At 60.3% G+C, this 27,739-nt stretch overlaps 1 protein-coding gene across 1 annotated transcript in view; it reads left to right on the forward strand.

Moving 5' to 3' along the window:
• Window positions 1-18,777, forward strand: part of LOC309412219 (carboxyl-terminal PDZ ligand of neuronal nitric oxide synthase protein-like) — a gene marked incomplete at both ends in the record, with an annotated part of 36,296 nt that extends 17,519 nt beyond the window's left edge. The window contains 9 exons of the mRNA XM_082009085.1: window positions 10,676-10,768; window positions 11,465-11,523; window positions 12,930-13,038; window positions 13,447-13,588; window positions 14,012-14,172; window positions 15,819-15,986; window positions 16,930-17,095; window positions 17,483-17,840; window positions 18,288-18,777. Coding sequence (XP_081865211.1) covers window positions 10,676-10,768; window positions 11,465-11,523; window positions 12,930-13,038; window positions 13,447-13,588; window positions 14,012-14,172; window positions 15,819-15,986; window positions 16,930-17,095; window positions 17,483-17,840; window positions 18,288-18,777 — 1,746 coding nt within the window. The remainder of the gene's footprint in view (window positions 1-10,675; window positions 10,769-11,464; window positions 11,524-12,929; window positions 13,039-13,446; window positions 13,589-14,011; window positions 14,173-15,818; window positions 15,987-16,929; window positions 17,096-17,482; window positions 17,841-18,287) is intronic.
• Window positions 18,778-27,739: the final 8,962 nt, after the last annotated feature.

A 27,739-nucleotide genomic window follows, 5' to 3' on the forward strand; every position in this document is an offset into this window, starting at 1 on the left:
GTCCCATCTCTCCCTCCTGCTTCTGTGAGGGCATCAGCTCCTCTTTTCCCTCTCTGCACAGCTAAGCTGTAAGACCAAGCAGCAAGCGAGGAGCATCTCCACGGCTGCCAGGCTCAGACAGCTCGCTGACGTGCCACTGCGTTAGTGGCCTGCCAGGCTCACGGGGAGGGGTGGGAAGGGACCAAATGTGCAATAAGGGTTTTGGAGCAAGCAGCAGAAACCCTCAGTCTCTCCCTGTCCGTGTCTGTACGAGCAGTACCTGGTGGCCTGACCCTGCTGGCTGGTGCTGGGTTGCTGTCACTTAGCAAGGGACTGGCTGTAACCAGAACAACCGGATGAATGAAGTGGAAAATGAACATCTTTGCTTTGTGGATGAGAAGCCAACACACAAAATACTGTTACCTTCCCACAGCCACACAGGGGGTCTGAGGCTTTTTCATGGAGCTCTGAGCCTGCCACAGAGCCCTGGCTCCCGCTCTTCTTTCTGAGCAGTGTTCTTTGGTGAACAAGGTTGAAAACAATTCAATCTCCTAACTTGCCTCTTGTCCCACATACCAGACTGGAGGGCAACAAGGATATAAAACATCACGTGTACAAAAACAGGACCTTCTCTGCAGGGCCTCTTGACACTGATGTTTATAGGGAAATACAGAATTACTTGAAGGTATCACAGTATATAATTGCGGTTTCACTTCTAAGGGTTATTTCAGGTGAATCTGACCTGCTTCTAATGAAATTAGTACTTTTTATCTGCAGTAACCTAGCAGCTCTTTGAGGTAGGGACCATTTTCATGTTTGTGTGCAATCAGTGCCTCGTACATGAGAATCCATTGGGGTGGGGTCCCAAGACACTACTTCATTACTGAAACTAATTAATCATCCAAAGCACTGTGGACGGAAAAGGTAATTTGTTTTCTCCTGCAAAGTGAATAGAGGTAGGGAGGAAAATAAAACCCAGCTTCCCTGTGAGCAGGGGTTGGCCTGCCCTGGTGAAACAAGGACTGAAGGGCTGTGTGTGGGAAAGCTCCCTATTAAACCTGGGGACAGCAGGGGGTTCCTGGAAGTGACAGTCACACAATGGTGCTTTTGTCAGAGAGGCACCAAAGGCCAGATGATGTCACCTTGTGCCGGGCTGCAAGGCTGCTTGTGCCTCTCAGGATGGAGCTCAGCAGTACCACAGTATCTCTTTAGCAGGGAGGAAGCCATGAAAAGGCTGCTTTTATCCCACCCTTTTTTAAAAGCAGGCAAAGAAGCTTTGTTCCAGAACAGTCTTATTTTCAGAGGTTCTAAAATACTAATTAAAGAGCCACTGCCAGTGCTGGTCTCCCCACCAGCTCCCATCACCTGCAGGAGCTCTGCTCTCCCCCATGGGTGTAGCTCAGACCACTCTTTGCTCCACATTTTTGACTGGCTCAGAGGAACATCTCAACTCCAGCCATGTCCTTTGCCTTCACCACCTCACCATTAAGTGGGAAGATTGAGCTATCCTTAAAGGCTGCCTGATACTCCAACAGTCTGAGACCTCCCACGGGTAAGATCTGTTGAAGATGGGGAGAAGGGGTATGAAGAGGAAGGCCTGTATTAACATACCCATGTGAATGCTTTGCAGGGCCTCAGAAAGCAGGATTCTCTCAGAAGGCAAAGCAGACCTGGACAACAGGCAGTTCTTCCTCATGCCTCCCCCTCATCAGAGCAACCTCCAGCTGCGGCAGCATCCTCACAGCCCCCTGCTTGCTCTGTGCCTGCAGGCCAGGCAGCACCACTGGCCACCCCATCCAAGCCAGCAGCTTCCCTCCCAGAGGGGTGGGAGGCAGTTCCCAAATGACCAAACTGAAGCACAACCCACAGCAGCCCTCTCTTGGCAGTTAGGGCAGTCCTCCCAGAAACCTGTTTCTCAGGCCATCCAATACAGCTGCTGGATCCCAGCCCTCCCAAGCAGATCTTCACCTGCACCTTGCTGCAGAGGAGCAGACCTCAGTTCCAACTGATGTAAGTGGGTGCCTGATGCATTTCTCCATCCTCACACTAAGGAGTAGTTTAGTGTTTCTCTCGAAACCCATCTACACTGTAAGTAGGCTCTCAAAGTCAGAGAGCACATGGCTCAAGACTACAGGGTGCAACAGGGTCCTGTGCTGCTCCATAGGCAGTTGCTGCGTGGCCAAGGGGACTGCAGCTCTGCTGGGGATCACGGGTTCGTACATGCCGTGCAGTGGGGATGTGTAATCCCCATTGCGAGTGGGTGACGGAAACTCCTGGTTTCAGGTCTCATCTCTGCCTTGACTTGCCAGATGAACTCTTGATGAATAAGCCAGCCTCAGTTTCCCATGTTGGGACTCTGGCTAACATCTGCCCACCTCAGGGAGAAGCTACAGCTGAGGATTCACATCTGCAAAAGAATTTGAAGGGTGGAAAGCTCTATTCAGGGAAGGTCTTCAGATTTATCAGCTCCCAGAGTGGCTGGTTTTGAATATTTATGAAAGCAGAAAATTGTCAGGCATGTTTTTCTGAGCTGTACAGCTCCTTTCCTGAAAGGAACAGTGTTTGGAGGCTTGTTTACCTCAATCTCTCCATGAACCCTCACCCCACTAAGGTGACAGGCAGGAGGAGGCTGGGATGATAGCAGGCAGGGTGTCCGCAAGGGGACACAAAGGGCAAGCAAGCTGTTTGGGCTGAAGCAACCTGTCTGCTTTATTTCAGCACGATCAGAGCCCTAAAGCTGTTGTTGGGAAGGAGCATCCAGGGAGCCTGGATCCACAGGTTACTCTTCTGTTATGCACAAACTGCTTCTCTGCAGCTTTCAAAGCCCTGGCAGGAGGGTGGTACTTGGTACTGCTTCCTAAGGGATTATTTTTTTCCCCTCCTTAGACCATTAGCACTGTTGTGGTTTCACTCACACATCACCCCAGAGTGTGGCTTTGGCACCTCCAAAGCCAAACCAGGCGTTAGCAGGAGGCAGCCAGGCCAGGCTTGCCCAGCACTCCTGGTGTTGCCTCTTCTGGAAACCTCTGTCCCCTGAAGAGCATCCTAAAGGGACAGAAAACACATGCGCCTCTGCAGCAAGCTGAAATGTGGGCAGAACCAGGGCTAAGAGCACTGGGCTGAGCTCTCACAGCCTTTTCTGTTTACAGGCAACTTTCAAGAAGCTGCTTTTGGAGCTGCAGTTGTGAGCTACGCCAGGGGCTGGCTAAACACAGCTGAAGTGCCTTCATGCTGGCTGAGGGGTTGTGGGGCACAGGTCCAAGAAGACCTGCAGATTAGACCAGTTAAAATAGTGCTGACAATGCCAAACAGGAGACTCCAGAAATGCAAATATTTTCTTAGCTTAATTCCATTTTTTGCACATTCCTGTACTGCCCCTTACCCTCCTTCCCCCTCAGTCCACAGCACAGCTCAGCTTTAGCTGCAGTGAGGGGCTGACCGCCAAGTTTGGGCATTAGTGAGGGGTTTGGCCAACAGACCCCTCAGAGAGGTGCTCATGCATCACCATGCACCAAGGCAGCTGTGCAAGGGGCCACACACCACCCTGGGGCCGGGGCACAGCAAGGGTGGCTTTGCTCCCTCAGTGAGGAGGGACTGGAAGCCAACCACGACAATGTGGCTGGCAGGGCAGGGGCCTCACCAGCCAGCACCCCATCCCATCATACCTGGGCAAGGTGAGCAGGGCAGACCTGGGTAGTAGCCAGGTTCAGCCAAGAGTCCAAATCATCAAGCAGGTCCATGCTGATGAGACCAATCTGAGGCCAAGCTGGGAAGTCAGTCTTCAGGTTGGGATCGGCAGGCCTGTAGCCAGGCATGAGCTGGAGACCAACACTCCTAGACTGGAGCCCAGGAAGGGGCTGAATGCCCAGAGCTGAGCTTAAATAGAGCCACTGTGCCCATGGGTGGGGAGGTGGGTGGAGGCCCCAGGTGAGACTGGTCAGGACCGTTAACACTTCTTTACAGCTGGCCCCTGTGGAGTGGCCAAAGTGCCAAGAGCCAGAGGTGTCAGCACAGCTCACCAAGAGATAGTCCCGGCAAGGCAGCTGGGCTCGGTGGGAGGCTTTGGAGCAGGAGGGCTGTCCTCCAGCTAGAGCCAAGTGCTGGGACTCCATCATCCTGGAGTCCATCCCCTGCCCTTGGGGCCAACCTATGAGTACCTCTGCTTCCCCTTCCCAGCTCTCAAGGAGCAGTTACCCACCTGCCTGACCAAGCCAGTGTTCGGAAGCAGATGATATTGTGTACCTTAGATGTGGTCTGCTGGGGAGATTTTGAGCTCATAGACTGGATTTTCCCATTAAACCTTTCCTCACAGCTATGTGACAAGTTGTCCTGCACCTGAGCAGCATCCACAGATCTGCCATGCACAGGGCACTGGCTCCGGGCTGGCCACCGTAATCCTATGAATAAATCATCTGTGTCTAGTCTGTCCCATGGTGCTTTGCTTGCCAAGACTAATCCAAGCTCAGTCTGTAAGCAGGTCCCTGCAGCTCAGGCTGTGGCCAGGGATGTCGGCATCGCCGTGTGGGTTGTGTGGAGACTGAGCCTGTGGTTTAGGTGGAGTGCGCGGGAAGGAGTGTGTGGAGGTCCCCGGGGACAGCGCGCTGCACCAGGGACCCTGCTCCTGCTGCCCACATCTCCTGAGGGGTTATCTGCATGAACTGCTGGGCGCGAAGGGACCAATGCACAGGAGTCCTGGGGAGGAGAGTGTGGTGGGACCTTCTGGTGGGTGATCACCGGGGTCCTGAACCCCACAGATGACGCCAAGAGGGGTGAGGGCACGATGCCAGTCACCAGAGGTTGCACTCAGATTAGGAAGGGGACAGAGAGGGTGACACTCAGATGTGCAACTCGGCCTTTGACGGGCCGGCTCCCGAGGAGCGTTGGAGAGAAGGGGGCTGTGGGCCAGCCGAAGCCTGCAGCCACAGGTGGGCCCTGAGTGAGGTCTGGCGCAGAAGCATGCACAGACAGCTGCTCCCCCGGCATGAGCTGAAGCCACGTCCCGGCTCCCCAGCCCCAGCTCCCGGACTGGAGCACAAACCTGCACACACTGTCCTGCATCATCTGAGAAGGCTGAGTCCCACCGGGCGCAGTGAGCACTGCTGCCAAAGCGCAGAACCAGGAATAAACAAATAAATCCTGTGTAATGAACTGTGGTCACATTTCCTTGCTGCCCTTCCAGGGACTCCCAGAAACCCAGCGGGGCCCTGATAGCTCCTCAGCCCCCTTCGGTTCGCTGCGTGGGGCGCAGGCTGCGGTATCTACAGAGAATTTGTTGGATGGTGGAAGGAGCTAATTTAAATGAGAAAAAAAGACTTTGGGTATGTTGCCAGCATTCTCCTTGCCTATTGTACTCCCCCTTTGGTTTCTGCTTTCCGCTGAACGGTTTTATGTTTCCAAGGATCATAAATTCTCATTTTTCCACTGGGCAGGAGGTGCACTCCTGGACTCCACCGCTTCCTGCATCGCTTTTGTGTCTGTGTTGCCCAGTTACTGCAGCACAGATGCAGACTATGCCCGGCCGCATTCACACTGGCCATGTCCCTGGGAGCGTGCGCCCCGCCACCGGGCACTGGGAGTTCATAGGATTCAGACAGGCACATGCTTCCCAGGAGGAACAAAGGAAAGGCCATAACCCAGCAGTTTCCAGCCAGAGGCCACGAGGGAGCGGGCTGCGCTGACCGGTGCAAACGCCGCTGCCTGGCGGGGCTGTCGCGGGAAGGTGTGATGTGATGCAGAAGGGGCCGCGCTGACTCGGGGAGGATTGGGGGCTGGACCGCAGCCTGCGGTCCAAAGGGTATGGGAACTGACACTGCTCATTTGTCAGCTCGGCGGCGGCCTGCAGCGCCCAGCCAGGCTGCGCTGGCCGCGAGAAGAGCTTGGGAGTTTTCTGTAGCATCAGTTCCAAGCAGCAGCACTCCGAGCATCAGTAATTTGAGCAGCAGCCGAGAGAACGCCGTGTCCTCATGCTGTGCGGGTCAGTTTCGTTTGAAATTAGTAACATTCCTGAACTTGAAATACTTTGATTCATCACGGCTTTAATTCCTAAAATGGCGCTCATATGGCACTGGAGGTTGCAAACGGCAGCGGGAGGGCAGGGTGCCTCATGCGCGGCTGCGCTGCGGCTGTGCGCCAGCCCGGCACCGGCCACGGGGACTGGCGGGTCCTGCCGGGGTGATGCTGCCTGGAGCCAGCCTGTCGGCGGGCAGAACCAGGCAGGTTTCCTCCTCCTCGTTGCCGTGCTGCCTGCGCCCATCTGGCGGGCAGGGCTGGGGAAGGGGCTGGGCCTGCTTCTTGTTGTGGGGCTGTTTGTGGACACGTACCTCCCGCAGCCGGCCGGGCTGCGGGCCGGTGAGGGGAGGCTGGGGAATTCACGGCCGCAGGAAGAAGTCGTCCATTTCCAAGCCTGTGGCATCTTCCCTTGGGCACGCAAACAAGCAGCGACTGGGAGCACCGGTGTCCTCTCCTCTTTCGAAAGCTTCGAGAGCCGCTGCCTCGGTTTCCCTTCGTACAGCTTGGGCTGCCCAGCAGCAAACGCCGTTTGAACCGCGGCGGGGAGCGTGCCCTGGCTCTGCTGGCTCTCTCGAGTCTGGCCCTTCTGCTCTTTGTTAATGAGGAAGATGCATTTTTTGGAAACAGAGGCTGCCTCTAAGACTTGCAAACTCTCTATTTTATGACAGTTTTAATTTGCATAATGAAGGCCCTGATACCTTCAGTAATTAATCACATTAAGAATTGCTTCCTTGAATAACTATTCATGCAAGTTGTTCTTAGTGCTGGAAACTGCATATGATTTCCAGTGTGCATTAGCCCATCTCTTTCATCAGCAGATGGAAGCTGGTAACTGCATGTGTAATTTATATCTGCTTGGGTGGAATTATCAGATGAAATATGCATTACACGGCGCCGTTAACATTTCTAGTCATACAGTCTTTAGCTCTTGGGTAAGTTAATATTACATGACAACAGTGTGTGGGACCGTATGAAAGGCAAGGACTCGAACATGGGGATTTAAAAACAGAAATGGAAAATATTCCAGGTCAGACACATCAGAAATAGAATTAATGAAGCTGCTAAATTAAATGAGATGCATTGCCCTTTTTTGACCTGCATTTTTTCCAAAACGTCCCGTCTTGTCTCCATAGCTAAGAAAGCTCCCAGGCTTGCCTGCCGAATCGCCACTTGTAAGGGCAACTCCAGATCCTTTAGCATCTGGAAGGCTTTCCCCCATAGGATAGCACAAGCAGCAAGAGGATGACGATTGCATACCAGAAGGCAGCAGAGAAGATGAACATTGCTGTGTGGGTTTGGATTTGTCGGTAACCTTGACAAATTTGGGGGGAAAAATCATACCAATTCAATAGTAAGAAAAAAATTCAGTGACTAGGCTTTGCTGCCTGACGACTGTGCCGGGTTAGCCAGGAGTGCCGTGCTCTGCTGTATGTTGGTTTATGCATTTTTATAGGAGATAGAGTGCTATCTTGCAGTGCATTTTTCCATGTGCTTTTTTGTGTTTATACCAATCACAGTTAATTAAAATACTGATTCCTGCTTGATAGGAAGCAATTAAATGACTGAAGCTGTATCCCATCTGCCTCTCGTGTGGAGAGGTGGAGAGGGAGTCCGACCCGAGCTGGTGCGGCGCGGGCTGGCGGGGCTTTCTCCCGGCCCTGCCCCCGGGATCACGGCGCTCTCCCCCGGCCGGCGTTACTGCTCCGCTGCGCAGCCGGCAGCGGCCGGGCCGTGCTGCGGCTCCTGCGGCTTGAGGGTTTTCACACTTCAGAGAGGATTTTGGGGCCCAGTGGGTTTTGACGGTTCTCAGGCCACGCCAATTCTGCCCGCGAGCCGCGCGGAGCGAGCAGGACCCTCAAACTCATCGGCCTCCTTCCTCGCTGACGATGCTGTGGCAAAGGGCCGCATCCGGAGCAGCGCCTGAGGGTGCTGCCCGCAGACCACAAGGGTCAAAACTGCTTCAGATGCCGTGTGTGGGGCATGCGTGTCGCCGGGGCGGGAGAGGAGCTCTGAGCTCTGCTCCTGCCCGCCCCGAGTGCCTCCCCGGCCGCCCCGGCGCAGCCCTGCAGCTCCCGCCGGCTGCGCGGCTCTGCTCAGCGCTGAAGCCCCTGCCTGTGCCGGAGTCAGGCTGGGGCGGCGCGGGACGGCGGCTGCCTGGGCTTCCCTGCGCTTCCAGAGACTTGCCATCACTCCTGGCAGCACCCAGAGGTGCGCTGCCGCTTCTCCCGGCTGTTCCTTTCTGTCCAAGAGAGAAAGAAAAAGCATCTCTGCGAAATCCAGACTTGGACTTTGTTTAAAGCCTTTGAGTAAAGAACCTCGTTTGAATGTAATTGCACCCCTGTTGCTACAAGGGGAAAATACACTGTATTGCTCGCTCTTTCTTGGAAAGCTCGGCTAGTATTTTCCCAGCCATTTGTGTATAAAGAAAGATAAATAGCTCTTCAGCAAGCAGAACAATCTACCCCGGTTTTATTGACATTCATGCAAGCAGACAAGGAGAAACAGTTTGGTGGTGCTGAGCGTCGGGGAGGGGGAAGCTCCAGCCCGGCAGAGCCGGAGCAGCCGGCGAGGCTGGGCTGGGGGTGCCGGGCACTGAGGGGCTGCTTGGGTGGAGGGTGGGAAAAGCCGCCTCGGGTGCTGAGGCCGGTGAGCCCAGCCGCCTGGCCTCGGCCCCGCAGATGTGTGCATGTCCTGCGGGTGCTCCCCGGCCCGCAGCGGGGTGCGGGGTGCACTCACCCCCTCACCCATCATTCCACTCCTCCCTATAAATAAAAATCGTGTACAGCAAATTTAGCTCTGGCTTCACACGCAGCGGTGCTATAGATAGATTTTTAAAGAGCTTGTCTCAGAGTAATAATTCACGGGGAGATCAAAAGGCTGTGGTTTAATCCAGGGTCTGTCTGATACCATAAACCTTGCAAAGTGCTAAGAATTCAATAAGCAGCATCAAAAGCCTGATAAACATGAGAGTCACCCAATTTTCTGCCTATAAGGCTGGCGTGGCTTACAGTGGGTGCTGAGAGGCTGGGAAGACGCGTATCTTCTCTGCGGCGCCTGAGTGCCACACGCAGAGTCCTTCAGCTGCGGGCTCCTGAAAGAAGTGCCTGGACTCCCTCAACATCCCAGTTGCTACCTGCAGCTCCACGGGCTGTATAAGGGGATAAGATTTCCAATTAGATGTCTAATGACACCGTGTCGGTAAGCTTCAGGCTGCGCTCCGCCGCTCGGCATCGCCTTGTGCGTGTCTGCGGATCGCGCGGGCTGCGCTGGCTCTCCAAAGCGACGCGGCAGAGGCACCCCGGGAGAGAGCGAGGGAGCGGAGGCACCCCCCGTCCCCGCGAGCCCGTCGGGCCGGCACGGCGCTCCCCGGCAAGGCTCGGTGCCACGGCGCTCGCCATCGAGGCGGCTGGCTGTCCTCGGGGGCACGGGAGGCCGCGGAGGGGGCTGCATCGCCGCGGCACCGCGGCACCGTGCTTCCAGTTTGACGGGCGGATGGAGGATACAGCCAGAACCTGCCTGCCGGCTGCTTGCCGGTGGGCCGTAGCGAGCAGCGCGCGGAGAGAGCCGGGAGCCGGCGGGGAGCGAGGGCAGAGCGGGCGCAGGGGAGGCTCGGCCGCACTCGCTCACGTCCGTCGCCGCGCTGCAGCCGCTCTCACGGGCAGAGCCAGCAGGCAGCGGTGTCCCCGTGATGTCCCCTGTGCCGAGTGCCAACTCCACTGCAACACAGACCACATTAGTATTAGACTGCTGAAACGGGATTTGTAACCTCTGCTTTCCCGCTATGGTAACTGTACGTCGAGTTAATCCAAAGGATTTATTTTTTAATAGGTACGTGGTGGCTGTTACTGTAGCTGCACTGGCAGTAACGGATGCGCTGGTTTAGATGAACTGAGGATCTGGCCCAGGAAAGCTGGATTTCGGATAGGGACTGTGAAAAAGATGGGGTATCGAAATGCTGTATTTGGAAGCTGAAATTAGTGCTTAAAACGGGGCCACTGAGGATCAGTGCTGTAAATACAGGTCTCCAGAGTGGAGGGGCTCTGCTACGCTTCTAGCTGTCAGCAAAAGCAACATTTAAAAGCTAGTGGTTTAATTCTTAACGCAAACGGAGGTGAGTTCAGACCGCAGACACCTGCAGGTGAGGAGCTGGGTTTTTCTCCAGAGATCCTGAGCTCACGGAGGTTAATGTGATTATGTAAATGGCTGAGGTATAATTGCGTTATTGCCACCCATCTGGCCCTCCCTGCAATTCATAAGTGATTTTCTATTTCCCATGCCCTGCAGCGGTGACATGCAAGGGCACTGGAGATGCCGTAAATCACTGCCTGGTGTTTGCGGCAAGTGCCACCTCCCCGTTCAGCCTCTGGTGCAGAGTCCCGCTGGACTAGGCATGGCCAACGCATCGGGAACGTTCTTCCCAGATCCAAATGTGGTCCAGAGGATCGAGCTCTGCTTGTCCTCTCCCAAGAGACACTCCTGATGAAGCCAGGATCCTGCCTGGCATCCCAGCTACAGCAGCAAGTCCTTCCCAACATGGATCTTCTTAGCAGGATAAAACAAAGTCCCACTTCCCTCAACAGTTGGGATTAAACACAAAACTTTTCACGTAAAACACTAATACCGCACACTGCGCCAGGAAGCCCCCCAGTCCTACATCTCTTCTAACATGGTTTTTTCTTCCCATCAGTACGAATTCAAAGCCAAGAACATTAAGAAGAAGAAAGTGAGCATCATTGTGTCCGTGGACGGGGTGAAGGTGATTCTGCGCAAGAAGCAGAAGGTGAGAATTCTCCAGTCCTGCTGGGGCACTGGGGGCCAGAGCACCCGGGGTGTTGGCTTTGACCACATCTGAGTATTATTGCTGCTCAGGACAGTCACACTTCTAACCAAAAATGGCCTTTTCTTGAAAACCACCCAGAATTTTCACAAGAAAACACTCCATTTTTCACATCCATCTAATAAAAAGTTGCTGGAAAAATTACACCATGGGAGGTGTTGTTTGGGTTTTTTTTTATATCAAGAAATGTAAAGCTTTCAGGAAATACGGTTTCTTTTTCTTGTGAATACCAGTAGACCTTTTCCGTGCTGCCTGGGCTGGGCTCCCCTCAGCTCTTCGCCCAGGCTGTGCTTCCCACCCAGCTGAGCCAGCAGCTGGACCCAGATCTCCTAAGCCCCAGCTCAGCCCCTTGTTCCCCGAAACGAGTTACTCTTCTGCATATTTGATGCTATAAATTAATTTTAGGGACCATTTTCAGCCCTGGAGGCTGTGATCAGATGACCAGATATGATAAATGATCAAAGAAATCTATTTTTATCCAAGATACCGATGAAACAGCCATTGCTCATACAGTCAAACTGTAGCCTGGATTTGGCTTGGGACAAATGCACCATTTTCCACGGGTTCCTGCCCATCAGCCTGGTGAAGCTGCCATTTGACTTGACTCGGTGTGATTTTGCTTCTGCCCTCTGCTTACAGAGAAAGGAGTGGACCTGGGACGAGAGTAAGATGGTGGTGATGCACGATCCTGTGTACAGGTACGCAGCAGGGATTTACACCAGCCCTGAGCGATGCGCATCCATCCTCCCTCTTGCTGAGTTACCTCCACCAAGGCTGGCTTTCCAAAGGACCATGAAAAATAAACGAGGTTGCAAGATTACTGCCGCTGGGGAATCCTCTTCATATATTTTTGAGAGTGAGACGGACTGATCCAGCTTTGAAGCTGGCCCTGCTTTGAACTGGAGTTAGACTAGATGACCCCCAGAGATGCCTTCAACCCGAATTACTCTCTGATTCTGGCTCTGAAGACAGGCTTCCCGCGGTTTTCCTTCAGAGCATGGCTCGCTGTCTGCTTCTGAAGAAGGGCCTTACTCTAACCTCTAAGTGCTTACAGGGAATTAACCCGTAGAGGACGTGGTAACATAGCACTGACTTTCCATAGCTCCTGCCATGGGATCTCAAACTATTTTGGAGACCACACTGCACGTAAACCTGATGCCTCAGCAATCCCAGCAATGGTGCGTAGCCTGTGGACACAGTTAAGAGCACAGGTTGCACCAGGCTGTTAGATCTGCCACGTGAATAATTGCACCATGAGTGCAGAGCCCACGGCCCCAAGGGCTGGGATCACCAACGCCAGCTTTCTGGGCCAGAGCCCTTGGTGAGAGGATAAGGAGCAGAGGACATGCCGAGGCATTAGCCGAGCCTACCTCCCCCTCTGGCATTTTTTACAGAATATTACAAGATGTGCTACATGGGCAATAATTGCTCCGATTGCAAGTTCAACACAACAAAAATTCCAATGGCAGCAGAATAAAAGAAAAACATCTCAAGAATCCGTTTGGTTTCTTCTCTATTCAGAGCTGAACTCACTTGTCACAGTTTTACCTAATTAAATCAAGTATATAAAAAAGTCTTTAAAAATGGTTTTGCAGCACGGAGAGGAGAGTCAGCCTGAACAGGAGTGAGAAATATCCTCCCAGTACACTCAGCATCCCTGGGAGAGGCTTTTGTCCCTGCCTGCCACGGAGAGCAGACCCATGCCGGGTCCCCAGGCTGGCCGCACCGAGGCGGGCAGGACACGCGCTGTACAGGCGGTTGTGCCACCCTGCAGCCCAGGCAGGGATTAATTGCTGGGGCTAAAGATAGCCACACGCTTTCCAATACTATAGATTTTTTTAGCTTTCCCACAGCGTCTTTAAAAAGCTTTTGCCTACTTCAGAAACCAGGAGGTTTTCCATCAAGCCAGAAAATTTTACCCTCTAAATCCGTCGCCTCCTGCCTTGAAAATCACAGGAGGGGCCGCGCGCCGGCACCGCCTCGTTCCTCCGGCCCCGGGTGCTGTGAGCCAGCCTGTGCTGGCGACACACGGGAGCCTCCGAGGTTGTCGGGGGGGCAGAGGCTCCTCTGGGTGTTTAATTGCCTTTGTCTCTCTCCCATCTAGAATCTTCTACGTGTCTCACGACTCGCAAGACCTGAAAATATTTAGTTACATCGCAAGGGACGGCACTAACAACTCCTTCAGGTGCAACGTCTTCAAATCGAAGAAGAAGGTAGGATGCTCCTGGGGCTACGGCCGAGTCCTCCCAGGTCCTCGCGCCTTCCCGCGCAGGAGCCAAAGGGTGGAGATCCCTGGGGAGGGACCGGGGCAGCGCCAGTGCTGGGTGTCCCCGAAAAAACGAGCCCGGTGCCTGTCCCCTCGCGGCCCAGCCGCCCAGGCAGCGGCGCAGCCCGTCTGCCCCAGCCCACACGGAGACAAGAGCGGGGGACCGGGCGGGTGCCGTGTGTCGGGTCCAGCGGTGGGCAGTGCTGGAGCCCCCCAGCACAGGAAGAGACCCGGCACCGCGGGGCAGCCCCGGGGCGGGAAGCAGGGCGGAAGGCTCCCAGTTTTCCCATCGGCAGCGGGGCGGCGGCGGCAGCGTGGCCGCCGTGGGGCTGAGCGGCATGGGTTTGCTCCGCAGAGCCAGGCGATGCGGGTGGTGCGCACAGTGGGGCAGGCCTTCGAGGTGTGCCACAAGCTGAGCCTGCAGCACGCCCTGCAGAACGCCGACGGGCAGGCGGACGGTGCCAGCGACAAGTCAGCCGAGGAGCAGCCGCTGGAAGGTGACGCGTGGCTCCTCGTGGGGCGCGGGCAGACCCCTCCCTCAGCAGCGGCAGCGGGGATGCTTTGGGGTGGGGAACGGCAAAGCGGCATGTCCTTCGTGGGCCAGCTCTAGCCACGGCGAGAGCTTCGGGCCCCTTCGGATGGGGGGCAGGGGGAATCCACCCTGTCTGCCCGCTCGTCCTGGGCAGCCGGAAGGCAGAGGCTAAGCCCCCTTGCCCAGCAGGCTGAGGGCCTGCAGGCACCAGCCCCTCGGCTGGCCCACTCCCTTCCTCCGGCCCCTTCGCAGTGTGCCGAGACCTGGAGCAAGTCCTGGCCGTTGTCCCTGAGCTGTCACCCAGGCTGCCCGCGCGGCTCGGGGCCCCAGCCCCCTGCTGCGATCCTGCGGCGGGGGGCTTGGGCTTACTTATCCCTCTCGTTTGAAGTTCACCAGATAAAGGGCTCCAAGGTCACAGATGCAGATGAGGTTGGCATCGACTCTGACGGCATCTGTGTGTCCGAGAGGCGACCTGGAGAGCTGCCCGCTGCCAGGGGGGACCTTGGGGTGCTGAAACCCAGGCAAGCCCCAAAGGATAAGAACTGCCAGGTAATGGGGGGTGGGCTGCGGGACCGTCCGCACACTCTGCCACTGCTGGGGTCCCTCTGCTCGGGGTCCCTCTGCTCAGGGTCACTGTAGCACAGCTTGATGAGGAGGGGCTTTTGTGGAGACCCCGTTGCAGACCCCCCTCCTGGCTCCCTGCTCTCGCAGCCCCCGGGGCAGGTCGGGGTGTTCAGCACCCGGTTTACTCGCAGCTAAGCCGTGTGCCAGCGCTGGGGCGGGTGAGAGGCGAGAGCTGGGACTGGGGCCGCGGCGCATGGCTGCGCGGGCTTCACGCAGAGCCCACCGGTGCGGGCAGGGCAGGGCGCTGAGGGGCTCTGCTGGGGCGATGGCCCGGCGCTAGAAAGGCAAAGCGAGGCAGGACCCCCGTCCCGCAGCAGCATCCAGGTAACAGGCAGAAACTAAGAGGAGGTGTCCCTGGCGAGGCAGCGGTTTCTGCGCCATGCGGGGTGCATTTCTGTGCCCCCAGCGCTGCTCTGTGGCGGTTGCTCATCCGACTGCCCCGGCAGCGACCCCCAGCTCCCCTCGCCCCCCAGGCCCAGGGAGCAGCGTCCCCGAGGGGGCCCAGCCCCAGCAGCGCGGGCACCCAGGGCACATTGAGTGTGAGCGGTGGTTTCGCCGTAATGAATAGCTGCTCTGCAGAGCTTCTCCGTGAGCGCTTCCCGGCGGCCTGAACGGCATCGCTTCATCTCACACAATTATAACGCTTGCAGGGCCTGGCCGAAAACAGCTGCGGCGAAAGGCACTCGGTGGGGTTCATTTCCGTGGCTGGAAAGGCAGGGCTTCCCTGCGCTTTTCCTTCTGCGTGCTGGAGCTGCCCAAACGGGCAGGGCAGGAAAGGCAGCAGCCGCGGGCCAGCTCCCGGCCGGGCACGCTGGGAGGGCAACCGTCCTAAAACAACCCCCTGCTGGGGGGGGCGTGCTGCCCGGCTCTGGGCTGCGTGCCGAGACCCCCAGTGCTACGGAAGGCCAGGTGAGCCACGCACAAGGCCACCGCACTGTCCCCAGGGCATGCAAGGTGGCTGCAAGCTCGCCCACCCTGGGCTGAACCGGCAGACCCTGGGCTCTGAGCGCCACGCCAGAGCGCAAGGGGCTCGTGGCTGGGTCAGGAGTTGCTCTGAAATCGGTCAGTGTTCACACTGCCTTTCTCACGTGGGGTGTGTCCAAGGGCTGGGACCGCCGTGCTTCAGCATCCACGCTGCCCACTTGCAGTCTTTTAGCACGCTGATGGCCCTGACACTGGAGTGCTGGTGCCACTGGCAAGTGCTTCAAGCAGCAAGAAACCGCCCAGCCTGGGCAGCCGCATCGTGGGGAAGGTGGTGAGGTACTCAGGTTGCTCCCTGACGTCTCCTCCCTGGAGATCTGCGCTCCCCGTCTCCCCGTCTGGGGCTACGACGAGGCGCAGGCGGTGCAGCCCTGCCAGCTCTCAGGGAGCACGAGTCGTGCCAAAACGTGCTGTCCTGCAGACGTGCAGCGCCTGACACCGACTCCAGGGCTGCCGCCCTCAACAGTCCCTCGGTGCCGGGGGTGTGGGGGCTGCTCTGCTGTGCAGGGGTCGGTGCTGTGGGGAACCACGATCCAAAGCCCAGCCTGAGCTGGGCGGTCGGCTCACCCTGCCCGTTTCTTTGTGCCCAGGATGCCGAGAACTGCTCCCTCCACCTGGCCGGCTCCCAGCAGCTGCTCAGCCCAAGCAGCCCCTGCTCCTCGGCCTCCATCACCCCGCTGGCCTCCCAGCACTGCCTCCAGCTGCTCCAGCAGCAGCTCCTGCAGCAGCAGCAGCAGACGCAGGTGGCCGTGGCCCAGGTACGCGTCCTGCCCTCCCCTCACGCTGCACCGGCCCTTCTCCTCGCCCTGCTCCAGCCTCCAGCCAGGCTGGGCTGGCAGCGGGGGTGAGCGCCCTGTGCTGGGGTGGGAGCAATATGGGCAGCTTGCAGCATCGCTTACAGCATGGCTCACAGCATAGCTCGCAGCATTGCTCACAGCGTAGCTTGCAGCGTAGCTCACAGTGTAGCTTGCAGCAATGCTTACAGCACAGCTCACAGCACAGCTTGCAGCATTGCTCACGGCGTAGCTCGCAGCGTGGCTCGCAGCGTAGCTCGCAGCATTTCTCGCGGCGTAGCTCGCAGCACAGCGCGCGGCGTAGCTCGCAGCATTGCTCGCGGCGTAGCTCGCAGCACAGCGCGTGGCGTAGCTCGCAGCATTGCTCGCGGCGTAGCTCGCAGCACAGCGCGCAGCGTAGCTCGCAGCATTGCTCGCGGCGTAGCTCGCAGCACAGCGCGCGGCGTAGCTCGCAGCATTGCTCGCGGCGTAGCTCGCAGCACAGCGCGCAGCATGGCTCAGCTCCCCCAGGCACGGAGCTGGCTGCTCGCATAAGCCCAGGCCGCTCTAGCAGGGTCATGGGGCCGCCCCGGAGCCACCAGCTCCCGTTTCATCTCATTTTTGGAAGCCGCCCCTCCCCCGCCCCCGGGCCTCTTCCCCCCAACCGGCATCAGAGCGGGGAGCCCGGTGCCCCGCGGCTGGGCACTTCCCCAGCTCGTTTCACGTCACCGGGGGGGGGCAGCGGGCCCCCCCGGCCCGGGATGCAGCCGCATGGCCCCGCGCGCAGCGGGACCAGCGCGGGGCGGGGGCGCGCGGACACGGCGGGGGTGCCGCGGCGGGGCCGGCAGGGGGCGCGCGAGGGCCGCGGCGCGGCCGCTGGCGGGGGCCGCGGGGCGCCGGGCCCGTCCCCGCACCGCCCGCCCCGCAGGTGCAGCTGCTGAAGGACCAACTGGCGGCCGAGACGGCGGCGCGGATCGAGGCGCAGGCCCGGGTGCGGCAGCTGCTGTTGACCAACCGCGACCTGCTGCAGCACGTCTCCGTGCTGGTGCGGCAGCTGACGGCGCTGGAAGCCCGGGAGCAGCACCGGCAGCCGGGTGAGCGCCGTGGCCCCCGCACCGGGGTGGGGGTTGTCTGGGTGCTGGGGTGCTCCCAGCACCATCCCTTCGGAGCGTCACTGGATCCCTCGTGGTCCCAGGGAGCAGTTGGGGCGCTCCCGGTTCGAGCCCAGCAGGCTCTGGGGGACTTCAGAGCATCCCTGCACCCCTCATGGTCCTGGGGAGCAGCTGGGGTGCTCCCAGTAGGAGCCCAGCAGGCACCGGGAGTTTCTGGAGCATCTCTGCACCCCTCACAATCATGGGGTGCAGCTGGGGTGCTCCCAGCGTCATCCCTTCGGAACATCTCTGCACCCCTCATGGTCCTGGGGAGCAGCTGGCTTGGAGGTCCCTAGCTCTTCACGTGCCCCTTTGTCCCTCTCTCACCAGTTGACCGCTCCTTGCAAAACCTGTCCCTGGCTCAGTCCCTCTCCCTGAACCTGAAGAACCACTACAGCCTGGACCTCCACCTGCCGTCCACCTCCACCCCCGCCAGCATCCTGGGCAGCCCCGTGGCCCCCGGCTCGCTGCCAGCCCTGGGCCCCGGGGACTCCTACCTCAACCTCGTCAGCCTGGAGAGGGGCGGCCACCGCTATGGCAGCAAGAGGGGGGACGAGTGCCTGGCCGTGCTGGATGGGCAGGACGGGCTCAGCCGGCGCGTGGAGGGCTCCGAGGTCAGCGAGTTCGCTCTGCTCAACGGGAGCAGCCGGCAGAAGGCAGACGACATGGACAGAGGGGATGAGGACAGGTAGGATGTGCCACCTCCATCTCCCGCTCGCAGGAGCAGGAACACCCCGAGCAGCCCCCCCCCTGCTCCCCATCGCTGCCCCAGCAGGGCTCCCGCAGCACAGGCCACGTTTTGGAGGGCTCGTGGCAGCAGAGCCTGCAGCAGGGCAGGGGAGGAAGGGCTGTGAAAGGCAGCTCAGGGGCTCTGCCCAGGTGCAGTGAATCCCAGGAGGGCAAAGCCAGGGTGAGAAACCCACTACGTCCCCCCCTGTGGGGTCGCTGCCTGCGCTGCTTCTGTCCCACTGCCACAAGATGGTCCTTGCCACATCCCACGCCAATGTTTGTAGGCAATCATTTGCACCGATGGGACCCAGCAAAGGTCTTTTGGAGAGCCTGGGGCAGCCAGCCTAAGCCCCCCGTGCAGGTAAGTACTCGCCCGTCACCTCCTCTCTCTGCTTTTGCTTCCCAGGCGGCAGCAGCCCATTCCCAAGCTCAACCCGCCACCGCCCATCCTACGCAAAAGGTCAAGCAAGACCTCCCCAAGCCTGGAGGTGGAGGTGAAGCCCGAGAGTGCCGCCCACGTGAGCCTGCCCAGCCCCAGCATCTGCAGCCTCACCAGCATCGCTGCCAGCTCACTCACTCTCTTGGACCCCGAGGCAAGGACTCCTGCGCGGAGTGCTGCCTCTGGCACGGAGCCCATCCCTGCTGGGACCTGCCAGCGTGCTCTGGGCAGGGACAGGACTGGAGAGAGCGGGCAGACGTCCCCGCTGGCCAGCATCCGCGACCCTGCAGCCAGCGAGGCCCTGGCCAAGGACTTGGCCGCCCTGGCCAGCCCCACGGACAGCACGCTGCCCTTCTCCCCTGCAGACGACACCTGCTTGCACATCAGCTTCTCAGAAGATGAGCTGCTTGAACCAGAGCTGGACGCTGCCATGGGGCACAGCAGGGTCCCCTCTTAGTAGGACTGCAGTAGGTGGCAGCTGGCTGGCAGGCAGTCCCAGCAGCTCCGCCAGCCCGCGCCGGGGTTGGGGGCTCTTGTGCCCGGACTGGCAGGCAGGTCCCTTTCCCATCTCTGTCCCATGCAGCAGCTCCTCCCACCACGCACAGGGCTTCCATGCAGGATGTGACCTGGCCAGCCCCTGCCCTCGGTCTACACCAGCTCACACTGCCTTCCCGCTGCCCCGTCCTCCTGCCTGCTGCCTGTCCTGTCCCTGCTCACACAGCCGGGGGGCTGCACGGGGTCACTGCCTCCAGGCAGCTCTTGCAGCTGCTGCTTGGCAGAGGCACATTTCACGTTCATCCCTACATCCTTCGCTGGCCGGGCGGCTGCAGGCAGCCCCGCACCACCCCCGGCCTTCCCGCAGTGGATGGGTGCCATCGCCAGCCCCTGGCAAGGTGTGTGCCGTTGCCTGCCAGGCAGCTTGGGAGGGCCAGGAGCCAGCAGACAGCACTGCGAAAGGCCGGGGCATGCTGGACAGGGATGGCACTCCAGGGAAGTTCCCACTCAGCCAGCATTCCCCATGGGATGCTCCATGGCAGAAATGTCCCTGGGAGCAGAGTGATGGGAGCCCCCAGGCTGGGGCATGGTGCAGGACTGGGAACAGCCAGACACGAGGCTGCTGTCACCAGCCTGGTCCGTCATGTGAGCGGTGCAAGCGGGGCTGCGCGGCCCGGCTGCGGTGCTGCTCCCCTGCCCGGCTCCCCGAGGTGGGTGCCAGGCTGCCACGGCGCTGCCAGGGGCTGGGTCTCTCCAGGGCAGCCTGCGCCCACCAGCACCACGCTACCCCCAGCCCAGCCCAGTTTCTGGGGACAGCAGCCCCACCACCGTCCCCATGCGGCGAAGCCACCACTGCCTCCCCCCACAGGTGCCTTTTCCTGCGCCCCAGCACCCGCTGCCCTCACGGGCTGGGGCCACTAATCGTGTGCAGGGCTGGCCCCGGGAACCCACTTGCTGTGGTGGGTGCCCCCACAGAGGGAGGGTGCACCCCACGTCTCGGGGTCAGGGAGGGAGAGCCCTCCCGTGCCTCTCCGAGCAGCTGGTGGCTGCAGGCAGGCGGCTGCTCCATCAACGCTGATTTTAGGGTGTAATGGTGTGGATTGGGTTTGGTCTCGGAAGTGTGAGTGTCCTGGGATGAGTTAATGTTGAAGGAAGAAGCCCAGCCCCGGGTGAAGGGCCGAGGCGCCGTGGGTGCCACGCACCCCCCTTCAGCCCGGGCAGGTTTGGGGAGGGACCCGAGGAGATGCTCGTCTGCCTTGGCTGTTTGCGAGAGGGCGTTGGGAAAGTGTTGGAGGGCCAAGATGAGGAAGTGTCAGCAGAAATGGAGACTCGAGCAGCCGCCGCTGCCTGTTGCTGGCACGGCACTGCTCCCACGGGGAGACGGGATGTGACGGGACGTGCACCCCAGAGCAGCCGCGGCGGTGCCGGAGCTGCCGGGCAGAGGCGGGTGGGGGCTGGCAGCATCACCGCTGGTGGCTGAGCCTGGGGGCTTGTAAAGCTGCGGCTGGGCTGTCCCGTAGCACCGTAGAGACAGACCAGCCCATCCGTAGGAATAAAGTACAGTGCAGTTTGGTAACTGACTTTTAAAGGAAAAAAAAAATAAAGGTGTCTAATTTGCAGAGCAAGTGCTGTGGTCTCTGTGCCGCCGGGGCCCGCGCGCAGGGAGCCCTGAGCCGCTGTGCCCAGGTGTGGGTTGGGGACCCCCCGGGTATTGCCAAAGCAGCCAGATCCCTGCTGGGAGCCAAGGCTGCCCTTGGGCCGCCAGCCCGCGCTCGCCCGGCCACAGCCCCGTCTGCTCCCCCTCGCAGGGCCAGTGACAGCAGGCGGTCCTGTGTCCCCACGCAAGCTGCCATGCGGGGGACAGGTTCCTCGGTCAGGGACGGGGCCCATTTCCAAAGCACCCCCCGCACCGTGCTGCATGGCACTGAGCGCTGCCGCCCACCACGTCCCCCACCGGCACACGCAGTCCCCGGGCAGGACCCTGCTCCCCACACCCCCCCTTCGTCCTTTCCTGCCCCCATTTCTGCTCCCGAAATAAACCCTGGCCCCCAAAGCCAGCCGGGCCCCGGCGTGCAGGGGGGGAGCACCGCAGCCCGGGGGGGCGGATCGCCGGCAGGCAGCAAAGCCCGATGCTGTGGGATGGGATCGGGATCAGCCACATGCCGGGACCCCACAGGGGCTGCCCACGGCTGAGAGGGGCAAGAGCCACCCGCCCTCCACAGCACCCCGGCCCCTCCGAGGAGGGGAAGGAACCCATGGGTGATTCAGCGCGGAGGGTCCAGGATGGATGGGGACCCCGCAAGACCGTCCCCCCATGCAGCCCCCGGAGAGCGGCCCCAGCCCTGGGGGTTGGATGGACCCAGCAGCCGGGACCTCCGCGGGGGTCTCAAGGCCACTCTCCGTCCCTCCACAGACGGGGTACAGCCCCCAGCACGGCGGAGCCCTTTCCCCAGGCCCACCGCAGACATCTGCCTGGGGGGGCCGCCCGTGCGGGGAGGGGGCACTTCCAGCCCAGCGTCTTATTATGCTTCCTTCATGGGAAGAAACTTTTTCCTTTGCTGTCTGGTAAGCTGCTAGCAATCATCAGGCAGGCAGGTGGTAAAGATTCATATCCATCAAACAATGCCATTTAGTTTGTAACCTGTGACTAAATCTGGTGTTAGCTTTAATTTCAGAGTCTGCTTTAGGGCTCGCTTGTTAATCTCTATGCAAAGCAGATGAAATGAATATGCAGCATTTTGGATGTAATTGTACGGCTTCAATTCAGCACTATAATTTTCCAAACAGGATCTTGCAATCAAGCTTCTATTCATTAGTGTATAAACAATTTAGTTTCTCAGCTCTCCAGTATGCCAATCATCTCAATGGAGTGAGCATCTCCAACAAAAAGAGGAGGAAAGTTTCCTTTGTGTAACAGAGGTAAAAGTTGCTCCATACTTCAGACAATTCGCTCCCGGCAGACCCAGGCCGTTCCCAGAGCCCCATGACACTGGCCGCAAACGGCGTCCCGGGGGGCGATGCCCCGTGACCCCCAGCCCGCGCAGCCCCAGGCCCCCAGCGGTTCCACGTGCGAGACCCCGACAGAGGAGCCCGGACCCCGCAGGATCAGGCGGCCTTGGGAAGGTGGGACCCCGCAGCACCCCGGCACCCCCCGGCATTGTCCGGGGCTCCCCAGGGAGAGCAACCCATGGCTCTGGGGAGGGGACGGCCACCCCAGCCAAAGCCCCCTGCACATCCCCATCTCCCCCCGCCGCACGCCCCACGCCCGCTCAGCCTGCCCGGCCAGCGCCGCAGGACGGCGCACCGGGGGACGCCCCACGCCCGGGGCCGACAGCAGCTCCCCCACGAGGGACGGGGCCAGGCTGGCCGGGGGGCGGGCGGGGGGCCGGTTTCGGTCTCAGGGGCTCAACCCCCTCATGGCCGGGTGCTTTCCTCAGTGGGGACCTGAGGGTGCCGCACACGCGTGACCGCGCCCTGCACCCGTCCTCATCCCCAGCCCTCCGTGCCCAGCGCCGCTCCCCGGAGGCGAGGTGGGACCGGCCGAGAGCCTCGACAAAGGGAAGCGCCGTCGGCGGAGCCGCTCAGCGCGGTCTCCGTTTCCAAATGAATATCGACAGCGCTAATTACAGGCCGCCATGCAGACAGCTTATTAGCTTGTCACAAAAAGACGGTATTGAACTCAAAGCCCGCGGTATTCACGGAGCGCAGCAAGACGCTCCCCAGACAGCGCAGCGAACCAGGCGGGCGAACAACCTCCAGCAAAACTAATTACTTCCTGATTGTCTACGGCCACCCACTGGGTATAATAGTATAGACTAAATTTGGCATATACATAACTAAGCACTCGGCACCAATTTGGCGTACAATAATCATCCTCTGTGTTGCATAATTAAAATCTGATCACTTGGAATAATTATTTCATATTCCCGGTACCGGGTGGGGATTGCGTAACGCGGTGCGGCAGGAGCGCAGGCCCGGGGGCGAAACCGGCCGCTCTCACACCCTTGAGCCCCCCGGGAAGGACGTTACGGCTCCGGGCACAGCGAGAGACCGGTCCGGCGCCGGCTGCCCCGACGGGCGCCCGTAACCCCTGGGCGAGGGGCTGCGACGCCCCGAGGTCGCTGGTCAGCGCCGGCCGCCGAGGAGCCGGAGTCACCTTAACTCTGCCCCTCGGCGGCCGTGAGCCGGTGCCGAGCACGGCCTCTGCGAGCCCTCCCCGGCGGGGAGGGACGACGCCCGCTCAGGACAGGCTGTCCCCGCATCCCAGAGCAAACACGCTCCGTATTGACCTTTCCAGGCAGGCTGCTGCCCCGCTGCCCGCCCGGGATGCTCGCCGCCCGACCCCATTGTGCTTGCGCGTCTGCTAAAGGCGTTTGGAGAGACACGGCAATAAAAAAATAAAAATCAAGTGGAACGTGTGTGTCTAATCCATTAACTTCCTCTGGCAGCTCCCCGGGGACCCAGCGAGGAGGAGAAAGAATACGTGGATATTGCACGCGCCCTGGCACCTCGTCCCTGGGCCAGCCCTGCCGCTGGCCGCTGCCACAGGCTCATAAATCACGGCGGGCGACAGCGTTTCACAGCTCGCTTCCCAGCCAGGATATGGCCATTCCTGCTGATTACACGGCCGGCGCGCGGGGGAAGCTGCATCTCCCACTTCCAGGAAGGGAGGCTCCGCAAGGAAAACGCATTGATAAAAAGAAGAACGAAATCAGCTTTGTTCACGTTGCGAATCTCCCATTGTTCCTGCTGCGGCCGTCAGCCCTCGCTGGAGAAAGTATTTCCTCAGCGATAAATCTCCCGGGCTCCTCGCAGCCCTCGCCTTGGCACCAGACCCTCCTCGGGCTGTTTTGAAAGAAAAAGCAGCTTTTGCCGCTGGTCCCCGCGGGGTGCGCTGGGCAATTCACGGTGTGATTTGGGGGCACGAGGGACACCCCTGGGGCAGGGGGAGGGGGGCTGGTGCCCGTCCCGGGGGTCTCTGGCCCCTGTCGTCAGCCAGAGCCACACCAGGGGACCTGCACTGCTGCTCCCAAAAGCTTCGCTCCGCTCCCATCCCACGGAGCCCGTGTCCTCCCTGCCGGCACGGCACGGCCCGGCGCGGGCCTGGGGAAAGCGAGTCTGACCGGGGCCACGCTAATCCCAGCGCTGAAACGTGGAGCTTGCAGTGGCCAAGCACTTGAAATACGGGAGTCAGGCTGACAGTCATACAAGAAAAATAGATCAAGTTTCCAAGAAAATAGAGGCGAGCCGATCTGATTTTCATCAGCATCTTCAGCCGCCTTTCAGGAAGCCCCAGCCCGCTCCTCATTCTTGCTCTCTGCTTTACAAACCACTTAATTCCTTGTTGCTTTGGAAACTCTCACAAAGACCCTCTGCATCCCCCAAAATAATGAGCAACAGATGCTGCTTTGACCTCAGCAACTTCCTGGAAACATACATTTGTCAAAATAAAAATAAAAAGACTAATGTGAGGAAGGCTCTTAAATTATACGGAAATAGCAGGCAGAGAGCCCGGCGGTGCACGCCTGCCGTTGGTAACGGCCGAGCCCTCGGACAGCGGAGAAACCCGGGGCCGGCGGTCCCGGCGCCCCTGGGGGTCCCCGCGGCCCTCCAGAGCCGGGGGGGCTGCAGCCGGTTTGGGGACACCCATGGGCTACGCCGGCACCACAGGGTCCCTGCCCGGCCCCACCTCGCCAGGTCCGGAGGGGCTCTGGCTCAGGAGCGGCAATCCACGGTCTTGCTTCAAGTCAGGTTTGCAAAATAGCTTGAGAATAAATACGAAAACGAAGCTTTCGGCATGAAACCCATCCCTCAGCAGCCCCTCGCCACCAGAAGGGCCGCGGTCCGGCAACGCCGTCAGCAGCGCGAGTTACGCGGGGTGCAGGCTCAGCCCGTACCCCTCCCACGTTTCTCAGTTTATAGAGTAACTGGTCTGTTCTGCAGAGTTTTAAAACCCCTTCACTCATCCCTCAGGGGGAAGGAGATGCACAAACAACAGGTAACCAGGATTTTTTGGGGTTTGGGTGCTTGAACACCAGCGGGTTTCATCCTCACCCTCTGGCTGCAGCCACCGGGCACGTCCCCGGGGACGGGGCTCGTGCACGGGCACAAGTGCTTGCCAGCAGCACGCACGATGCCCGCCGGCAGGCAAGGGCCCGTGCCAGGGCTCGTGACAGCCACACTGGTGAGTGGCACAGCCCATCCCGCTGCCACCCCGAACCCGCAGCACTCACTGGAGCCGCAGGCAGGCAGGCAGGCAGGCAGGCAGGCAGGCAGGCAGGCAGGCAGGCAGGCAGGCAGAGGGGCTCCACCCTGGAGGAGTGCAGGAGAAGCCCTTTTTCCCTCTCAGCTTTATAGAATCAGCCAGAAACAAGCTGCTGGGAAGGGCTTCTTGAGGTGGGCTGGGTGGTCCTGGGGGTTTGGTGCACCTGGAGCAGGGGGTCCATGGGCACGGTGGGCATCCCCACCCCCGATGCACCCAGCTTTCTGCTGCTGTGTGACAAGACCTTGACCATGGGACCTGAGGGACAGCCCTCCCGTGGGGGTGTTTTCTCCCTGGGGACCCCGTGACCAGGCTGGGGGTGCACCCGTCTTGGCGAGCGGCTGCAGGACGGTGAGTGGTGGGACGGTGTGCTGGGGCACCGTCCCCCCGGGGACGCGGCAGTGGCACGGGGCTTGGCACAGCCCGGCTGCTCCCGCGCCAGCGCCGTGGGGTTCGTGGGGTGCCGCTGCGCCGGGAATGCAAATCCCGACCCAGGCTGGGCCGGGGGCTCTGCCTTCCCCAGCACCAGCCGCGATTCCTGCCGTAGCTATGGCAACGGCCATATACATTTACATATTCTTCCCGTTAATCACAGGGACATCCAGAGCAACTGTCTTTACGGGGGGCTGTTTCCATTTTGCCAAAGGAGGCTGCAGCGTTCCGCACCTCGTACCTGCAGCCGCTCCCCGATGCGGAGCGAGTCCTCTGCGTCGCCCGCTCCCCGGAACCCCCGGCAGCCTCCCCAGCTCCCTGCCCGCACGAGGTGCCCGACGCAGGCAGCGTGCGCCCCGGTGCCGTGGGCAGCTGCCGGCATCCAGAGTCCTCCATCATTGCGGCCGCTTTCCGCAAACGCCGTGGCCGGCGCGGGGCTGTCCCCAGCCCCACTGGGGTCGGCCAGCGGTGGGAGCCAGCAGGAACCCCCCGGCGCAGCTCCTCTTGTTTGGCCCTGGGGTCCCGCTCCCCCCCGCATGCTGGCACCTTCAGGCAGTGGTGGGGCAGCTCAGCCAGATCCAACGCTTCTACCAGCTCCCGGGTAAAAGCCCTTCAGGAGGAGAAAATGCAAACCCTCAGCTGCTCCGGAGCCGTTTGTCTGACCTCTCTCATCAGTGAAGGACCCGGAGCAGTCGGATCAACTGGAGATGCCCACACTTACACCAGCGCCACCTCAGGGGTTTCAGTCCCCAATTTCCTCCATCCACCCCCACAGCTGTCTGTGCCCATCGGCACTTTGGGACCAAACACAACCCTCCAGCGTGGAGGATGCAAAGGTGGTTTCCTCCGCGCTTCGCTTCAGCTCGAGCTGGCAGCAAAAGCCAGGCAGGGAGAGCACAAACCCCGTGTGGAGGAGGCAAAAGCGGTCCCCGGGAGTACGTGCCGCAGGGGCACCGAGATTCCCAGAGCCCGTGCAGCCGCCCGGTGGCTGATCCCAGTGTGGAGGAGACCCTGTACCCTGGGGCTCATGGGAGACGGGGTGGGGGCCCCGCTCGGCTGCTTCGGTCTCCAGGGAGTGATTAAAAGCTGGTGGGACCCAGAGGGGGGTGCAGACATGCCTCCCAACCTGGAGCAAAGCTCAGCTGCCCTGTCTGCTACCCGCAGGGACCAGCCAGGAGCCAGCTGCCTTTCTTAAAAAAAAAAAAAAAAAAGAAGAAATTGGAAGATTCTTGTGCATTATGTCCTGCGGTCTCTTCCCTGCACGTGCTTTGCGGGGCTGGGGAGCCAGGCTGCTGCTGGAAGGGAGAAGCCTCCCGCAGCACACCCACCAGCCAGGGCAGGGTGCTGGAGCTCGTGTGGGTGGCCGAGGGGAAAGGGCCCAAAAAATGACTTTCCATCACATTAATGAGAGCCAAGAAATTGCCGGTGAGCTTGTTGGTGCCGGCAGGTGCGTGCGGGAGCTGCCAGCTCCCGACGCCAGTGCCAGCGGCCTCCTGTGCCAAGGGATAATGAGCCCTGTGCCGGCGCGTGGGCGCAGCCAGCCCCGCTGGCTTTGATCGCGGCAGCACGTGCCGAGGACGCTGGCTGAGCCCCGGCTGCCTTCTGCCTTCCGCGTCGCACACCCAGAAGGTTCGCAGGGTACAGCTGGCAGCACCTCTGCGCTGCCAGGAGCCGAGAGGTTTAGTCCCGGGCCAGGAACGGGAGATCATGTACTGAGTTACAGGGAGGAGAAAAGCCGTTAGAGCGGGTCATTCTATTCCGTTGCTCCCTTGCACCGAGCATCGCACAGAGCCGCGTCCGCAGCCGCAAGCATGGCTGGGGAGCGGAGAAAGGTACAGGGACCCGAGGGCCGCGCAGCGACGCTGCCTCCCGCCTCCCTCAGCTCTTCGCCGGCTGATGCCGTCCCATGGCTGCACCCGGCTCGCGGGGGCTCGAGGGGCACCGCAGCACCGGGGCGGCACGGCGGCACGCTGCGAGCGTGGCATCGCCTGCAGCGCAGCCTCGGTTCCCAAGAAACCGACGAACGCCGCGGCTCCCCGGGCAGGCAGGCACGCGGGTCCCACCGGCTACCCGCACCAGCCCGTGGGGCCACGAGCCACCGCGCTCGCCCTGACACCGCCTCAGGGCTTTCCCTGCTCTGCTGAGGGCCGGCGGGCGCTGCAGGGGGGCCGAGGCCAGCGCGGCCCTGCCTGCAGCATCGCGCCCCGGGCGCTCCCGCGCCGCAGCAGGA

This window comes from Phaethon aethereus (genome assembly GCF_964289735.1).
Source record: "Phaethon aethereus genome assembly, chromosome: 20".
Lineage (NCBI taxonomy): Eukaryota > Metazoa > Chordata > Aves > Phaethontiformes > Phaethontidae > Phaethon > Phaethon aethereus.